This window comes from Electrophorus electricus, chromosome 11, assembly GCF_013358815.1.
Source record: "Electrophorus electricus isolate fEleEle1 chromosome 11, fEleEle1.pri, whole genome shotgun sequence".
In the NCBI taxonomy this organism is placed as follows: Eukaryota; Metazoa; Chordata; class Actinopteri; order Gymnotiformes; family Gymnotidae; genus Electrophorus; species Electrophorus electricus.
In genome coordinates, this window is record NC_049545.1 from 23,501,171 (window position 1) to 23,519,089 (window position 17,919).

At 43.5% G+C, this 17,919-nt stretch overlaps 1 protein-coding gene and 1 pseudogene across 1 annotated transcript in view; one reads left to right on the plus strand and one right to left on the minus strand.

The window, feature by feature from the left end:
* The window catches only part of dctd (dCMP deaminase), a 12,939-nt gene extending 7,965 nt beyond the window's left edge, over nucleotides 1-4,974 (minus strand). Inside the window, exons 1-4 of the mRNA XM_027017957.2 lie at nucleotides 4,792-4,974; nucleotides 3,876-3,969; nucleotides 3,419-3,554; nucleotides 492-608 (exon numbers count right to left, since the gene is read on the minus strand). Coding sequence (XP_026873758.2) covers nucleotides 492-608; nucleotides 3,419-3,554; nucleotides 3,876-3,969; nucleotides 4,792-4,832 — 388 coding nt within the window. The 5' untranslated portion in view covers nucleotides 4,833-4,974. The remainder of the gene's footprint in view (nucleotides 1-491; nucleotides 609-3,418; nucleotides 3,555-3,875; nucleotides 3,970-4,791) is intronic.
* Nucleotides 4,975-8,793: 3,819 nt separating this feature from the next.
* Nucleotides 8,794-17,642, plus strand: LOC118242243 (annotated as a pseudogene).
* Nucleotides 17,643-17,919: the final 277 nt, after the last annotated feature.

Here is a 17,919-nt window from a genome sequence, read left to right on the forward strand (position 1 = left end):
AGTGAAGAGACCCCTACTGCACTCACCAACGCAGCAAGGGTGTCTAAATCTGAAAAAGCAGACACGCTACGATCATGATTACATGACACCACAGTGCTGTTTAGCCACGTCACAAAGATGCAATATGTACAAGCAGCAGTGTTTACACACATCTAACCTCCACTGCAAGAAGAGCCAATATGGTAATGACTGCTTATGGGAGTAAAACTCCCCCCCCCACCCCACACACACACACACACACACGGCCAAACCTATTAACCCTGACGTGTCTACACTTAAATACATCACCAGAGAAACACAATGCATTAAAATTTCACATTTGAAAGAGTTGGTTGTGTAATTAGACATGGTGTGGCTTTGGCCTTAGCCTGAGTGTCTGAATGAGGACAGTGTGGGTCAGAAGCCCAAGATCAGAGACCCTGAGGCTGAGGTCAGGGGCTGGCCGCAGCTGTGAGGGTGAACCCAGGGGGTCGGTGCAGGTGTGCACTCACCTGCCTGGATGATGAGCTTGGCACACTCGTTGCAGGGAAACAGAGCCACATACATGGAGCAGCCCTTCACATCTGCAGAGTTCTTATTCATGATGGCGTTGAGCTCTGCGTGGCACACTGTTCAACACAGAGGAGCAGAACATGTTTTATTTAAACAATAAATACCAGCCTGGAAAAAGGAGCAGATTTCTCCCTCCCTCAGTCCCACACACCCACGTGTGGTATCCACCCACAGAATGGCTCTCTCTCGGTCACAATCAAAACAAATCAGCTGCCGCCACAATTTCTCAGCCTTAACGGGGGGGGGGGAGAAAAGACTAAGAGAGGCGCACGCAGAAGGAGAAGTGTGTGAGAGTCTGAACAGATGTCTGCTCTCCACCACATCAGGCACAAAGTCCCGGGCTAATCAGTCCCTCGCCCAAAGTTAATTACTACAACGAAGAGGCCCATCAGTGGCTGGAGAGCAGCACACCATCTCAGCCACACACTCCTACAGCAAAAGCCCTAGAACCAGAGAGAGAGAGAGAGAGACAGCGAGAGAGAGACACAGCGAGAGAGAGAGACAGCGAGAGAGAGAGACAGCGAGAGAGCAGACAAAGAAACAGCAGAAAGTACAGACGAGTGTGCAGAATGAAAGAATTGGAAGAGATACATCAATAATTCTCTCTCTCTCACACACACACTCTACAGGGAGAAAGCACACATCAGTGCTCAGCAGCTTGACAGAGAAGGAGCAGGATGAGTGGCAGACGTCATGGCTCCCTGGGACACCAGAGATGGCTCAACTCGTCAAATCTGAACTGCCTTCATCTGCATCGTCATGGCGACCACCATTATCACCTTTTTACAATTTATCAGAATTAGTACAAATTGATAAATATATCAAAATTCTCATTTCAATTTTCCTTGCTATTTGCCATAATACTATTTTATATATATATATATATATATGAAAAAAAGAACTTACAGGTGTTTTTTCCCCACTTTCTAAAACAGGCCGCGAGCATTCCAACTTTATAACTGGTTTCTTGGCGCCATCTAGTGGCTACTAGAACAACATCATTTACTAGTCGCCTGGCCTCGCCTAAGGTCTCCGCCCATTCAGTGAGGCCTCCCTAAAAGAGACAACTACACCTTCAGGATTTATGCCAGACTGTAATCAGAAACTCATTCAATCTACAGTCTCAAGTCCCCCTTTTATTGATGACTGTTCGATTAAAAAAAGTTAAATAAGAACGTCATGCCAAATAAGTGCTGGTATGTGTATGTACTGCATGCAGTTTGAAATACAGGCAGAGCAACATGGAGAATTGCTACGTACTGCAACTGTGATGTGGTTTGCAATACATTAAGACAAAGTAAAATTCTTAATGTGACATGGTTAAGAGCCACTCCATTATATCCTGACCAAAATATTTACACTTGCTGGACCACAGGAGCATCACATTTCACCAAAATACCAACAGAACAATCATTTGGTGGGTCTAATACGGGTCAGGAAGCTCACAGCATGCACACACACCAAAAAACAAACAAACAAACAAACAAACACAAACAAAAAAATCCACAACACAAATCACAGCATTTCCTAAACCAGTATTGCCAACGCCACTACTGGGATAACGATATAATCGCCCAGCTCTTGCTGAAAACACATCTGGCGAGTGGATCAGGCAGCAGGACCGGCTCGGCAGGTCAGGCACACAATTACCCTCTGAAGGTACGGCACATTTCTGAGCCTGAACCACAGCAGCGCCTGTAATTGAGAAGCCGTGGGCCACAAGCTGCCCAGTCCATACCGCAGGCAGGTGTGGGGCCTCTCCAATGTGCCTAGAGGGGCAACCCGGCTAAAAACAGGAAAATGAGCTGAATAAATTAGTGAGGGCTAATGACTCAGGCCAGCTTCATTATACCCGAATGAAAACAAGGTAAAAATTGATTCTGCACATTTCTGAAAATGCTGGCAGTGGCTTTGTTCATGCTTTGGCATTAATTACTGTCCAAGAAAAACAACACCAAGCAGCAATCAGAACTAGAATTCAATCACAAAAAAATAAGAATTGATCTAGAGCCTTCGCTCAAATTCTAGCCTTCCCCACTAATAGTGCCCACAGCTGCCCCCTGGTGGGCTAATTTAGGACTACAATGGATTAGAATTTTTTTGATTAAGGCCAATGTCCAGGACATTTTAGCACGCGCGCGCGCGCACACACACACACACACACACACACACACACACACACACACACACGGTCTAGGTTGTGTGGGGAGATTAAAACAACTGGATACAGCCTTTATACAGTCTGATACAATTCTTACATTTCCCTGACAATGTATCATCATATAGATAAGGACATATTGAAACAATAAATCAACTTCACTAACCTACATTATCCTGCTTTTGTAACATTAAAAAGGCAATAATATAAATGAATATATATAAACAGGTCAACACTGGGGACATAAGGACTTTAGTATCACTGAATGTACTTGTAGATTGTAAACAGCTTTTTTTATACTAAGCATATGTATAATATGCATTTGTAAATTTGCAATTTAGAGGTCTCAACATTTCTTAATGATAGAGACATCAGGTCCTCTCCTAGTTGAGGAAGCCACATTATAGCATCATATCTTAACAACAAGGCCATTCTCAAGATACATGTATCTGTATATATACTAATTATATACCATCTGTATATATACTAATTATATACTATATGTATATATACTAATTATATACTATATGTATATATACACCAATTCCCAGAGATGTCAATGGGTGAAGGAAAAAAGAAAATTAAAAACAAACAGGAAAGATACTAAATTATCAAAGAAAATCTAAATAAAGAAGGAGGGTTTCTCGGGCAGGTGGAAGGTGGTTGAAGGTAGATGGTTTGTAGCCACTCCAGCTCAGGTAAACTCACCATACGGGTATTTTGTGTCCAGCCTGTCCTCAGCAGACCGAGACCAGGGCAAAAGGTCGTCGTCACAGCCATTGGGCATCCCGTTGTAGCCGATACCCACAATCTTGTTCTCCGGATTCACTATACAGGCACCCACCTACCAAACAGTTTACACCAGATCGGCATCAGTTACATACATCATGCTTCATCAATCTCTCTCCACAAAGCTTTTAGAAGCTGAAATATTGCAAAACGTCACAGCACGCAAATGTGCTTGCTAACAAATCATTTATTTTGGTGTGCATTTATTATAAGATTATTTTCCAATATAGAGCCCACAATTACTTTATCAGGCTGCTCCAGACTCAGACATGTGATTAGAAAATTTACTGTCTGTACCAACCTTAGATGTTCCAGATGAACTTTAGGAGTTTAAACTTATCACTCTAATGATTTAACGAACAGTCATCCCTGATACCTGCGAGTTTGGATCCTTGCTCCTCTGAGCGGACAGGAAGGCAACACTCATGAAATATTCAGGCCAATCCAGATAGTCCTGCCTCTTCCTCGTCCTGTAGGCACAATATTGAAGAGGAAGCGGCCATCACCAGGGAGCATCAAACAAGTGCAGCGCTTACAGGAGAAGGCTGGCATAACACGGTCTCAGAAACGCCTCGTAGTCCACAGGCCCGAGCGTGTCAGAGCAAGACGAGACACACACCTCTCCATACAGAGGAAAAGTAAGAAGGACAGAGAGAAAACAAGCGTGAGAAAGGAAGGGTAGAATAGGGCGTTAGTGAGAGTGCGACAGAAAACCAATAAAAGATACGGCATCCTAAAAAGTCTCCTACTTCTTAACCAATTTACGATATAAATTAGGATGACAACGACATTTTAGTTGACTCATGCAGAAATACATGCAATTCCAAAACGTTAAAACACTTTTCTTTCAAATGAACGCCCTTGATGGGTCGGGGGTGTTTGTGTAGGTGAGAGGAACACTGACCAGCAAAAAAAAAAAACTACGTAAAAGAAAGAAAATTACGGAACACTCAAACAGGCCGTTCCTCGGACTTTCTCTAAGGCACATAATAATATAAGTAATACTATACTTTACTGCAATGTATTAGAACTCATAAGCCTATTAACCTACAGTCCAGATTTTGTATGAACAGAAACGTTTCACAGTGATCACAACAAATAATTAAAACCATACTGCAATCAATCACTGGAAATCTGACATCTTAAGTCACTGGAAAACAATACTTCGCAGTCAGGGAGAGTTTCACAAACTACCATGAGGTCCATCTCCCACATTCTCAGCAGTCTTCTTCCCCAGTGGCGTGCCGGTCAGGACGCCACGCGTATATTTCATGAGCAATGTGTAGTCTTACCAGTTACACGGGCTCATCCCTCGGCCTTCTGCTCGGCTCATCCTAGATCGGTACAAAGTACTTCTTCCCTACTGAAACACCCTCTCAGCTCTCTCCGAAGGGCTTCTCCAACACGCCGCCCAACATTTACCGACCAGAACGGACGCAGCTAAACTCCCGCGAAAAACTGTGTGGACTCAACTAAACTCCCGCGCAAAACGTTAGGGCGGGAATAGCGTGAATTGTTGAAGAACACCATCGCTGCGCGTAAATATCGCAGTTTATATGCAATACATGTTTATAACATGGCATACAAGGGAGACGTTACGTGGACATACTTTTTATTGCATAACATTTTAGAAACGCTAAAATACTTTATTGATAGGAATTTAAACGCAGTGATTTTATTATAGTTATTCAGGGGTCTTTTTGTTTTCATATTCTTCCCCATTTTATATCTTATTCTTTGTATTCTTTTTTAAAAAAATATTTAGTATTTCTGTTTTCACATGGCAACAGACAGTCATACAGGCATTTTACTAAACACAGTATTTTATGACTATGTGTAGCTGTTTTAAATTGTTATGTGTATGACTGTGTGTTTTGTGTTGTGTATATATGCCCTTTGTTTGTTGTTGTGTATATATGCCCTGTGTTTGTTCTTGTGTATATATACCCTGTGTTTGTTCTTGTGTATATATGCCCTGTTTTTGTTCTTGTGTATATATGCCCTGTTTTTGTTCTTGTGTATATATGCCCTGTTTGTTGTTGTGTATATATGCCCTGTGTTTGTAATTGTGTATATATACCCTGTGTTTGTTCTTTTGTATATATGCCCTGTGTTTGTAATTGTGTATATATACCCTGTGTTTGTTCTTGTGTATATATATATAACTTCTGTTTGCTCAGTCTTGCGGCTGGTCATTGTTAATCCAGGCCTCTGACATGTTTGCTTTTCGTAGTTGTTATCCAAGCCATTGGATTTTTGTGTATCCCAGAACTCTTTGTGTTGGTAATTTGACCCTGGACCATTCTTACTACTCTGATTTTGGATTTGCCCCTAATAAATCTCGCTCTTCTCAGGGAATGCATCCGCATAATGCATAATAATTTTACTTATAACTAATAATTTGTCTTATTTGGTCATGTAAGATTTCTAGAAAGCATAAATAGGAGTGGTTATTTTGTTTACAATAAACAAGGTAAGCAACATACAAGTGACTTGATTAGAATAATGCAAATTAATAAGAAACAAGTAATGAAGAGAATAAAGAAACCATGGACAATCATCAAATTTAAGCAGATAATCACAACATGAAATTATATTATGATAGCCATACATTATTGGCTGATGACCATTTGACATCATAGTAGTTTAATTTTTAGTTTGTGGAGCTGTGATGAAAACCATATCTCCGAGGAATAAGGAAAATTGGGTTATCCTGGAAAGTTTTTGAGTCCGATGGAATTTATGATCACAGCTCCTTGAAGTATATTCAGGCTGGTAACAGGTTCCTGCATTCCAATTTGTAGTTTTCTGACACCTAAGAATAGGAGGAAGTGTCACAAATCCTGGCCAGCAATCAGCTAGGCCATTTTATGGTTTAGTTGCTTGGCACGTGGCACCAGTGGAGTCCTGGTTCCTGTCTGTGGGCCAGGCGTGAGAGAAAGCCCACTCTGATCAGATCAAAGTTTCATCACGTGTGCAGTGGCGAGTAAAGGGTCCCCTCCAGCAAGCATTCTTCACCATTGTAATAAATAATGACACCAAAAAAAAGTGAAATGTAAACTTATTATTTCAAAACTTAACAATAACATTTTAAAAACTTGTGATTCAAAAATATGAGTACTACAGCAATGGAAAATACAATAAAAAACAGACCACACTGCACATATCCAACAATAATGTATACCAATAAACGTTGGTAATTTAGAATACACTTCCAAATGTCCTTGCATCTAAATTTCATAACTTCATTCATAGCTAGACATGTAGCTTTCATCAGTTAGCTACAGAAAAACTAATGTGAAAGTTAGCTGATTTCCACTTCCAAATCATTGCATTACTTGTGTCTTATAAAACGACAGGTACAACATTTCTGTAGAAATTGCATACACCATGTTTTTTTTCAGTAGCAAACCCAAGAACAAGATGACTGGTTCTGTCATCCTGCTAGGCTAGTTTGTCCTGACTCTGACTCACGTCTTGGCCAGCCGAGCTGGACACACTAGGATGCTCTGCTAACTATGTTATCAAGTGTATCTTCCCCACGGGCTAGACTAGCAGCGCGTAGTTATTTAGCATTATATTTATCTGCTCCACTCACCACTGTCATGGGTTATTTTCTCCTCTGCCTCTATTTTATTCTTTCTCTTTTGATTACCAGAGGTAGAACTCCTCTTCATTTTTGTTTACTGGCTTTTGTAGCTGAAAATTTGTTGTCAATATTAAACAATCATACATGCTACTTGTGTTGAGGGGATTCGAGTGGCGTGCCCTTAGGGTATTCAGGTCTCATACTGTCATACTGCAAACTTCGCACATTGCCACTGCTGTAGCTTAAAGTTTGTCAGCCTTCTGGGGCCTCTCACTGGTCTGGTGGCAACCCCTCCCCCAATTACTGCATTTACAGCCTTTGGCAGACGATCTTATCCAGACCTTCTTACTAAAGTGCTTTGTCATTTACTCATAGAATACATCCTAGTGCAGTACAGTAGGTTAGAGTCCAACAGACCAATGAACTAGGATATTGTAGAAATACAGGGATCACTGCTGATGGCTAGAAGTGCAAAGTGGCGGGAACAGATAGGAGGAAGTGGTGTTTTACTGTGGCTACGAAAAGGCTGCAGAAAGGTCTAGAATCAAGACAGTAGATAGTTTGGCAGCTTTGGCAGCATAAAGTTTCTCTGTCACTGCTATTAGGGCTGTTTCTGTTTAATTTACTGGTTTATATCCAGACTGATTGGGATTGTGGAGCTGGTTCTGGGTGAGAAAAAGAGATAATTGATTGTAAACTTCTTGTTCAAATGAACTCTAGAGCAGTGGGAGCTCAGTGGTTAGAGTACTTGACTTGTAATTGGGAGGTTGCTGGTTTACTGCCAAGTTGCCACTGTTGGGCCCCTGAGCAAGACCCTTAACCCTCAAGTTGCACTCATAATTGTAAGATGCTTTGGATAAAAGTGTCAGATAATGTAAATGTAGCTTTTGAGAGGAAAGAGAGAAGAGATACTGGTCTGTAATTGGTTATGTTGGAGCCGTTGAGTGTGACCTTTTTAAGGATTGGTACTAACCTGGCAGTTCTGAATGCAGTTTGTATATGTCCAAAGGATAAGGAGCTGTTATCATATAGGTTACTGCCACATTACAATTTCTTAGACAGAACAGTAAGCTGAACAGGAAGCTTACAGGAAGCTTACAGGAAGCTTACTGTTCTGTCTAAGTAGTAGTTCTGTCCACCATTTCACTGCGAGTTATACTGTGTATGACTATGTATGTGACGAATAAACCAAACTTGAAACTTGAATATAAGTGAATCTCATTTTGTACTGTACTGATCTTTGTTGGTCAAGATTTCACACTGCATAACAATGAATCTCTACCTGTTCTCAGTAATCCTTGTTCATTTTGTTTTTTGTTTTTTTGATGATCACAGCTGAAATAATTTGCACAAAGCATGGTTTATGTTTCAGTTATAATATAACCACAGTTAAAGAAAGTCCAAATTAAAACCAAGTAAAGACTCCAAATTGGCTGTTTTCCTGTTGCTTTTTGATATAGCAGTCTGTTTAACTCTGTTTAACTCTACTTATGTCTTTCTGTTCCTTACCGTTCCTCTTCCATGTACTGACTATAATTAAGAGTGTCTGTACTCTTCCTCTCTGCTCCTACCCTAAATTGTATCTGTATGCTTTTTTTTTCTCCTTTAATTTTATTGTTGGCAAAAACTTTCCAGAGGTGATAGATCTTGGGATATAATACGCCATATTATTCTTCTGTCTTATGTGAAGCACGTTGAATAGCAAATGTGTATGAAAAGTGCTGTACAAATAAACCTGCCTTGCCCCTCCCACTATGGTAACTACAGCAGTTACCAGGGAAGAAGAGCAGAAGACATCCTACAGCATGAAGTTTACTTCATGGGTGTTGCTTTGCTGAGCGCCCAGAGGAGCAAAGATCCAAACACACAGGTATGAAAGCTCACTCGTCTTTCACCGGTCTCCCACAACGTCAACCTATTTATCTGTGTGTCTCTGTTTAGCTGATCTCAACTAACTGTACTTCTGCATGTACTAATTTGTGACTGTTGGATTCAATCACAGAAACCTGCTATTAGTGCAGTTCAGTCCAACACATTTTCAGGCATGTTAGCTGGTTTTCTCCTAAATTTCATAAGACAAAACAAGAAAAGATTATATATATATATTATACACTACTACTAAACTTACTATAAATCAAAACCTATAGGAATGATCGGGTGTCCCAGTAGAATTGGCCATTAGACGTCTTATGTAGGTTGCTCCGAGAATTTAAAGTATTCTCAGCAAACATGTATGTGGGCAATAATCTTTCATAGTTTTTTATTTTCTTGAGAGGGTCAGTGTTTTGTTGATATGTTAATTTTGCCTTCAGGTGCTGTTACCATTGTGTGGATGAAAGTATTTAGCATTTACCACATATACAAATACATGTAGCCTCTATATCCCACTAACACCTGCCCTTTGGTCAAAATCACACCAATCATGAGAGACCAATAATGGATGTATTGCTGACAGTTGCTCCTCACTTCTGATACATTTGGTTTGCTCAGATATTTCAATGGTTTCATTATCACATTATCACCTCATTTGTTTCTCTCAATTTTGTGCTTAAGATGATTTAATATAAACTCTGCTTTATAGGTTGGGGCCTGTATTGTGGATCAGAAGAATAATGAGAATAAGATTGTTGTGGCTACTGTGACGGTGCTTTTCCCTGGGCTCGAAAATGTGATGAACCAGATCAACTGAAGACCAAATATCTATACGGTGAGTTACCAGCACAGGCATCTATTTGGATATATGTTCAGTTTAAGTTACAAAGTTTGTTTTCACATACTAAACCTATCAAATTTATGATTATGTATTGAAGTACATCGCATCAAACTCCAAAAGCTGTAAATAATTTATATAACCATTGAGGAAGCATTACAATTCTAGCAGGAACGAGGCAAGAGGCAGAACGCAAATGCCAGAGGCATTTATTAACGAGGGAAATACAAACACGAAGGGCAAAATAAACAGAGGCAAGGGGGAAACACTGAGGGTAAATAATACATGGAAAAACGGAAAAACAATGGCGACAACAGTACAACGAGCATAATGTAAACCGGACGGAAGGAACATCGCTTACCAAAACAACTTTCAAACTAGAAGACAAACCCCAGTGCTTAAATAACTAGAACAATCAAGAGAACCAAAACACGGACTGGAACTGAGGAACAGACGAGGAGCGGAGAAAACGAAACCAAGGAATTATACAAGGAAGTATAGGAAAACAAAGGCACAACAGGGAAATATTAAAATAGGGACGCTAGGAGGGTGGCCAATAGTTACAGAAAGCACCATATATCAGACATAGTACATGTGTGTAACTACCTGCTTTCAGATATCACTTCAATGATGAGATCATACTATTAGGCAAATATTAGGATGTATGACACAATAAAAGTTGGCAGAGCAATGTTAAATGGTTTCTCTCATTAGCCCTTTCTTGAACCAAATACAGATACTATTCAAGGCTTACAGTTCATCATTACAAAGTACTTTGTAGTGCGCAAGTGCACACTGCACAGCACATACACACACACACAAACACTGCAATATAAATCACAATCTGTCACTATAAGGCCATATATAGCTATAAACTTTGGAAAGTTTTCCAAAGATAAAAAGTTTATTAAGAAAATAAAAAAGAACAATACAAGAAAGAAATGATAGACACTCCAAAGCACTTCTGTAAGTTGCTCTGGACAAGGGCATTTGCCAAATGTTTAAATTCATTAAATATGAATGTGAACATCAAAGTTAAGAGTTAGTAAACTAGGAATAAAACACCCAACTGAAGAGCCAATCTAGTCAGCTAAATGCAGCCAACCAAGAGCTTGCAGAGTCTACAAAACAAAATAACTTTCATTAAACAGCAAAAAACAAACAGAAAACCAAGCCTGTCCTGTCCTGAAACATTACCTGCAGGATACGGGACACTAAAGTTTTTTGTAGTGATTCCAACCTACTTATATTAACTTTAAACATCAAAAGGGAAAAGAATGCAGCCAAATGTGTGCCTGTATGTGTGTGTGCATACTAGGTTACATTCTTTGGAATGTAATACATTTGTTCAAAGTTATCGTGCTACTCTCTGTTGCACAGTGTGCCACGCGGAGTTGAACGCAATCTTGAACAGCAGCCCCAGGAGTGTGAAGGACTGCTCTATGTATGTGACTCTCTTCCCATGTAACGAGTGTGCCAAGCTCATCATCCAGACAGGTGAGTGCACACCTGCACAGAGCCCCAGGGTTCACCCTCACACCTGCAGCGAGCCCCTGGGTTCACCCTCACACCTGCAACGAGCCCCAGGGTTAATCCTCACACCTGCACCGAGCCCCTGGGTTAATCCTCACACCTGCAGCAAGCCCCTGGGTTAATCCTCACACCTGCACCGAGCCCCTGGGTTAATCCTCACACCTGCACAGAGCCCCAGGGTTCACCCTCACACCTGCAGCGAGCCCCTGGGTTCACCCTCACACCTGCACAGAGCCCCAGGGTTCACCCTCACACCTGCACAGAGCCCCAGGGTTCACCCTCACACCTGCACAGAGCCCCAGGGTTCACCCTCACACCTGCAGCGAGCCCCTGGGTTCACCCTCACACCTGCACAGAGCCCCAGGGTTCACCCTCACACCTGCACAGAGCCCCAGGGTTCACCCTCACACCTGCAGCGAGCCCCTGGGTTCACCCTCACACCTGCAGCGAGCCCCAGGGTTAATCCTCACACCTGCACAGAGCCCCAGGGTTCACCCTCACACCTGCAGCGAGCCCCTGGGGTCACCCTCACACCTGCAGCAAGCCCCAGGGTTAATCCTCAGACCTGCACGGAGCCCCTGGGTTAATCCTCACACCTGCACTGAGCCCCAGGGTTAATCCTCACACCTGCAGCGAGCCCCAGGGTTCACCCTCACACCTGCACTGAGCCCCTGGGTTAATCCTCACACCTGCACGGAGCCCCTGGGTTCACCCTTAGACCTGCACGGAGCCCCTGGGTTAATCCTCACACCTGCACCGAGTCCCAGGGTTAATCCTCACACCTGCAGCGAGCCCCTGGGTTCACCCTCACACCTGCAGCGAGCCCCTGGGTTAATCCTCACACCTGCACCGAGCCCCTGGGTTAATCCTCACACCTGCACAGAGCCCCTGGGTTAATCCTCACACCTGCACCGAGCCCCAGGGTTAATCCTCACACCTGCACCGAGCCCCTGGGTTAATCCTCACACCTGCACAGAGCCCCTGGGTTAATCCTCACACCTGCACCGAGTCCCAGGGTTAATCCTCACACCTGCACCGAGCCCCAGGGTTAATCCTCACACCTGCACAGAGCCCCTGGGTTAATCCTCACACCTGCAGCAAGCCCCTGGGTTAATCCTCACACCTGCACCGAGTCCCAGGGTTAATCCTCACACCTGCACCGAGCCCCAGGGTTAATCCTCACACCTGCACAGAGCCCCTGGGTTAATCCTCACACCTGCAGCAAGCCCCTGGGTTAATCCTCACACCTGCACCGAGCCCCTGGGTTAATCCTCACACCTGCAGCGAGCCCCAGGGTTAATCCTCACACCTGCACAGAGCCCCAGGGTTCACCCTCACACCTGCAGCGAGCCCCTGGGGTCACCCTCACACCTGCAGCGAGCCCCAGGGTTAATCCTCAGACCTGCACGGAGCCCCTGGGTTAATCCTCACACCTGCACTGAGCCCCAGGGTTAATCCTCACACCTGCAGCGAGCCCCAGGGTTCACCCTCACACCTGCACTGAGCCCCTGGGTTAATCCTCACACCTGCACCGAGCCCCTGGGTTCACCCTCACACCTGCACGGAGCCCCTGGGTTAATCCTCACACCTGCACCGAGTCCCAGGGTTAATCCTCACACCTGCAGCGAGCCCCTGGGTTCACCCTCACACCTGCAGCGAGCCCCTGGGTTAATCCTCACACCTGCACCGAGCCCCTGGGTTAATCCTCACACCTGCACAGAGCCCCTGGGTTAATCCTCACACCTGCACCGAGCCCCTGGGTTAATCCTCACACCTGCACAGAGCCCCTGGGTTAATCCTCACACCTGCACCGAGTCCCAGGGTTAATCCTCACACCTGCACCGAGTCCCTGGGTTAATCCTCACACCTGCACCGAGCCCCTGGGTTAATCCTCACACCTGCACCGAGCCCCTGGGTTAATCCTCACACCTGCACCGAGCCCCTGGGTTAATCCTCACACCTGCAGCGAGCCCCAGGGTTCACCCTCACACCTGCACTGAGCCCCTGGGTTAATCCTCACACCTGCACCGAGTCCCAGGGTTAATCCTCACACCTGCACCGAGCCCCTGGGTTAATCCTCACACCTGCACTGAGCCCCAGGGTTAATCCTCACACCTGCAGCGAGCCCCTGGGTTAATCCTCACACCTGCACCGAGTCCCAGGGTTAATCCTCAGACCTGCACGGAGCCCCTGGGTTAATCCTCACACCTGCACTGAGCCCCAGGGTTAATCCTCACACCTGCAGCGAGCCCCAGGGTTAATCCTCAAACCTGCACGGAGCCCCTGGGTTAATCCTCACACCTGCACCGAGCCCCTGGGTTCACCCTCACACCTGCACCAAACCCCTGGATTCCTGACTCTTGATTCACTGAAATGAGCCCACTCAGGTCGAGCCCAGTATAAAAATACCATCACCTGACTTGAACTAGATTAACACAACCATGCTTTTGGTACATGTAAATATTTTGGACACAGCAGCAAATACATGAGTATGTGTTGGGGGGAGGCATTTATATGCCACCCCTTCCTACCTTAGCACTGTGTCTGTCAGAGGTGTGCGTGTATGTGTATGTCTCTCTACATCTCTAACTCTCAACATTCTTTTTCCCTACAGGTATAAAAGAGGTCATTTACTTGTCAGACAAGCGCAAAGACCAAAAAAGCACGATTGCATCCAAACGTTTGCTGGGCATGGAGCATGTCCCGTACAGGTGGGTCTCCTGAACCCTGAGAGACTGGGGTTGACAAAACATTAATGTACATCCTTGAGATGACTCACTGCTCTATACCACAACAGGGTTTCTCCACTTTGTCTGCTTGTGTGTTTTCTCTTTTTTGCACATTCTCTTCCCTTCTTTCTTTCATAGTCTGTATGAGTCTTTGATCCCTTTTCCAGTGACTTGATGGTATTTCAGTTTTTGAGAAAGCAAATGTATGTTTATATATAAGTGAATCTCATTTTTGTGTTTTTCCCTAATTATTTTGGGTTTTGAGGTGTTTTTCTGTTTTTGTGTTTGTTTGTTCAGGTGTTATGCACAAAGAAAGAGAATTGAAATAAACTTTTATGCATCTTAACAACAACTAGACATGAATTGGTCCAAAATGTGAATGACAAGCTCTTCTGGTGTACTGAATTCTACTGAAATCCTTAATATTACTGAAATGCTGAATCACAGATGTTACAGGAATAGAAACCATAATTTTCCTCAGAGTTTAATCACATGCCGTAGTAACAGCACTGTCGGTCTTGTTTTGAATAGCATATCTACTGCACTGTATAACATGTTGACTGTTATAGAACAGTTCACATAAAACAAATAAAACAGCACTCCCACACTTCATAAGATGCAGTGTCTTTTATAAAAGTAGAAATGGACTGGGACAACACAAAAAGGCCCAAAGACTTATTTCCATTATGGTCCCATAGTGCTGCAGAATTAGAATCTACTCTGAGAGGAACTCAGCCATAAATGATTACAGAATTTAAATGTTTTATAAGTGATCCTCTCAGAAACTAAAAGTGATTTGATGCTAGAGCTGCGTGTGAATGTAACCAGACACAAAACCAACAACAACAAACTCTTCTCTGCTGAGTCCTTTGCCTCTTCCTTTTATATTGTCCTCTGCTCACCAGAAAACCTGCTGTGGATCGGGATGGGGGTTACCGGAGAGGCAGAGGCAAAACCTGGAACACAGAATGCAGACATACAGGCGGACAAAACACCCCCGCCCTTAAGTGTGGACTTCTCCCCAGAAGTTCTACGTTAGGAAATAAAGCTAAGCCTGGGACAGGGTATCTGCTACCATATTCTTACTTCCCTTTTTGTGTAGGATATTCAGGTTGAACCCCTGTACAATGAGGGACCAGCTCATAAGACGCTGGTTGGTGTTTGCCATACGGCTAAGAAAGACCAAGGGATCATGGTCAGTATATGCCGTAACTGGCCGAGAACTGCCTCCAGTATAAACTTCAGAATGCTGCAGCACTAACAAAAGAGCAAGTGCCTCTTTTTCTATGGTGCTGTATGTTAATTTTTTATAATTTATTTAATTTAGTTTTACAAATTTCTTTGAGAAATAACAACCAGGGTGTTCTAAGCCTTGGGTATCCTCCTGTATGAGGACGGCAGCAGTACCTACGCCACTGGCATCAACCTCCAATACAAAGGGACGCGGGAAGTCAGGCACAGCCAGAACGGGTGTATGGCATAATGCTTTAATAGCTATTGTCCATGTTGTAATGGTCTCCTTGTCTCATGTTGTTTCACTTTCTCCAGTCCCGTTCCAGTCCTTGTTTTGGTATTTACTGTTCATGATTTGCACCTGTGTCTTGTTTAGTGTGCATTAGTTCATGTATTTAAACCCTGTCTTGTGGCCTGTGTCGGCTGTTCATTCTGTGAATTTTGAGTGGTAAGGAGGGGGACGTATGTGTGGAGAAGAGTGAGGTGTATGACAGGCAAATCCAGAGTCATTAAAGTCGTCAGACTAGTCCAGGGTCATAGAGCCAACATGGAGAGTCAGAGAATACATAACAAGGGCTCAGAAGTAACATATGTGGATAAGAGAAAAACAAACGTGCTTTGATATACACTTACAGACTTGCATATAAATACGGGTTTTCATAAACATACAATGAACAGCCAAGACACAAGGAATAAGATGGGTTTTAAATACATTAACTTAAAGCTAGGCATGAGGAGCAGTTGAAAGTAATGACGGGTGTAGAAAACCAAACGAGGGACTGAGTAAACTGTAAGGTACTGGGGAGTATAATCTCACCGAGATCTTCTCCATCCGGAGTCAGAAACTCTCCAACATATATAAACATACACCTCATTTCATTATATTTCATTAAAGCCAGTTACACTGAATGTGTGTGCGGTGAGTAATCTTTCAGACTTTAGTACGCTTACTTGGTCCAATAAATAGCTTTTCAGAAGACAATAAAGAATGTGTGTCTGTGTGTGTGAGAGCAAGCTCAGAGAACATTGGAGCGAATAGCAGCGAGGCAGGAATTGTGTCACATTCACCACCTGTGCTACTGTGAGCCGATGTGATTCTACTCCTTTCATCAGGACTGGCTGCAAGACTACGTCTATGCTGACCTGCTCTATAAGAAAAGCAAGTGGGAAACCACTTGCAATGCTACTTTTCTGCCATTAGGTGTCTCTGTATGGCTTAACTGATGATGGCCTTTTGCAAATATTTTGCCAGGTAACCCATCTAGGTCAGTATGTTATAAATGACTAATTAATATGCGTTTGGTTCTGTGATTATTCAACAAGTGAAAGACCTGTGGTATGGCTCACTTTACTGTTTGAGCCTCTCATGTTCTCGGAGGAGTTGAAGGAGACAGATGATATCATTGAGCTATTTAGGTGAGCAGGTCCCAAACAGGCTGTAGAGGAGGCTTCTCTGCTTTGAACCTCTTCTTTCTCTCCCATCATGATGCACATGCTGGTATATCTGTCATGAAAAACTGCAGTCGGTGCTATCACATCTCAAACCTCTGACATCGTTCAGCACCGGTTTCTCAACAATCAAAAGATCAAATAATCATCAAATAATCAAAATTATTTGGAGCTACTCTCAGTTGGCTCTGCATAGCTTTGTGCAGTCAGCTAGCCCCTTCCTGTGTGGTGAAGGCAGTTTCCTGTGTGGTAATGTCTTTCAGGTAGGTGGATGGTCTGATGTTGAGGTCTGCAGGGAAGTCAATGCCGACAGAGAACTTTGCTAGGCAGAAGGCCAGACACTACAACTCCCCCAACCCAGTAAATTATGTGACCTGATTATTCCAGGTCATAAACAAAAGTCCACAAAAATAAACATTTCCTATGAGTGGGCTAAGAGAATTTGGTTGTCATTTGTTGGTTTTTAAATCTATAAGTATCATGATTGCTTATTAAGATGAGACGTCTTCACTTCTTAAGATCTCATCCTTCCTTTTTCTAATTTTACATGATTGCCTTCTGATTCAGCCTCACATATCTGAAGATTTACTGTGTAACTGACCTTTTAACCTCTGACTTTTCAAAACCATCATAGTACCATGTAGGAGAGTGTGGTACACCTGGTGCAGGTGCTGAAACCCTGTGTCTGACACACCTGCCGCAGGTGCTGAAACCCTGTATCTGACACACCTGGCGCAGGTGCTGAAAGACCTGCGTCTGACACCTGGTGCAGATGCTGAAAGGCCTGTGTCTGACACACCTGGCGCAGGTGCTGAAACCCTGTATCTGACACACCTGGCGCAGGTGCTGAAAGGCCTGTGTCTGACACACCTGGCGCAGGTGCTGAAACCCTGTATCTGACACACCTGGCGCAGGTGCTGAAAGGCCTGTGTCTGACACACCTGCCGCAGGTGCTGAAACCCTGTGTCTGACACACCTGGGCCCTTTGGAGAAGACTGAGCTCTGCTTCACCTGCGTCATCTCCACATGGACCAGCTTACAACAGTCAAATATCCGAATGCCACTTTAAGATAACACCTCAAATGAGTTTTCTTAAATAAAGAATGGCTTTGCTAGAAACAAATTATACCTTGGTCCAAATTACACTCAATGGGAGATTCTCCTGTGGAAAGTAGGT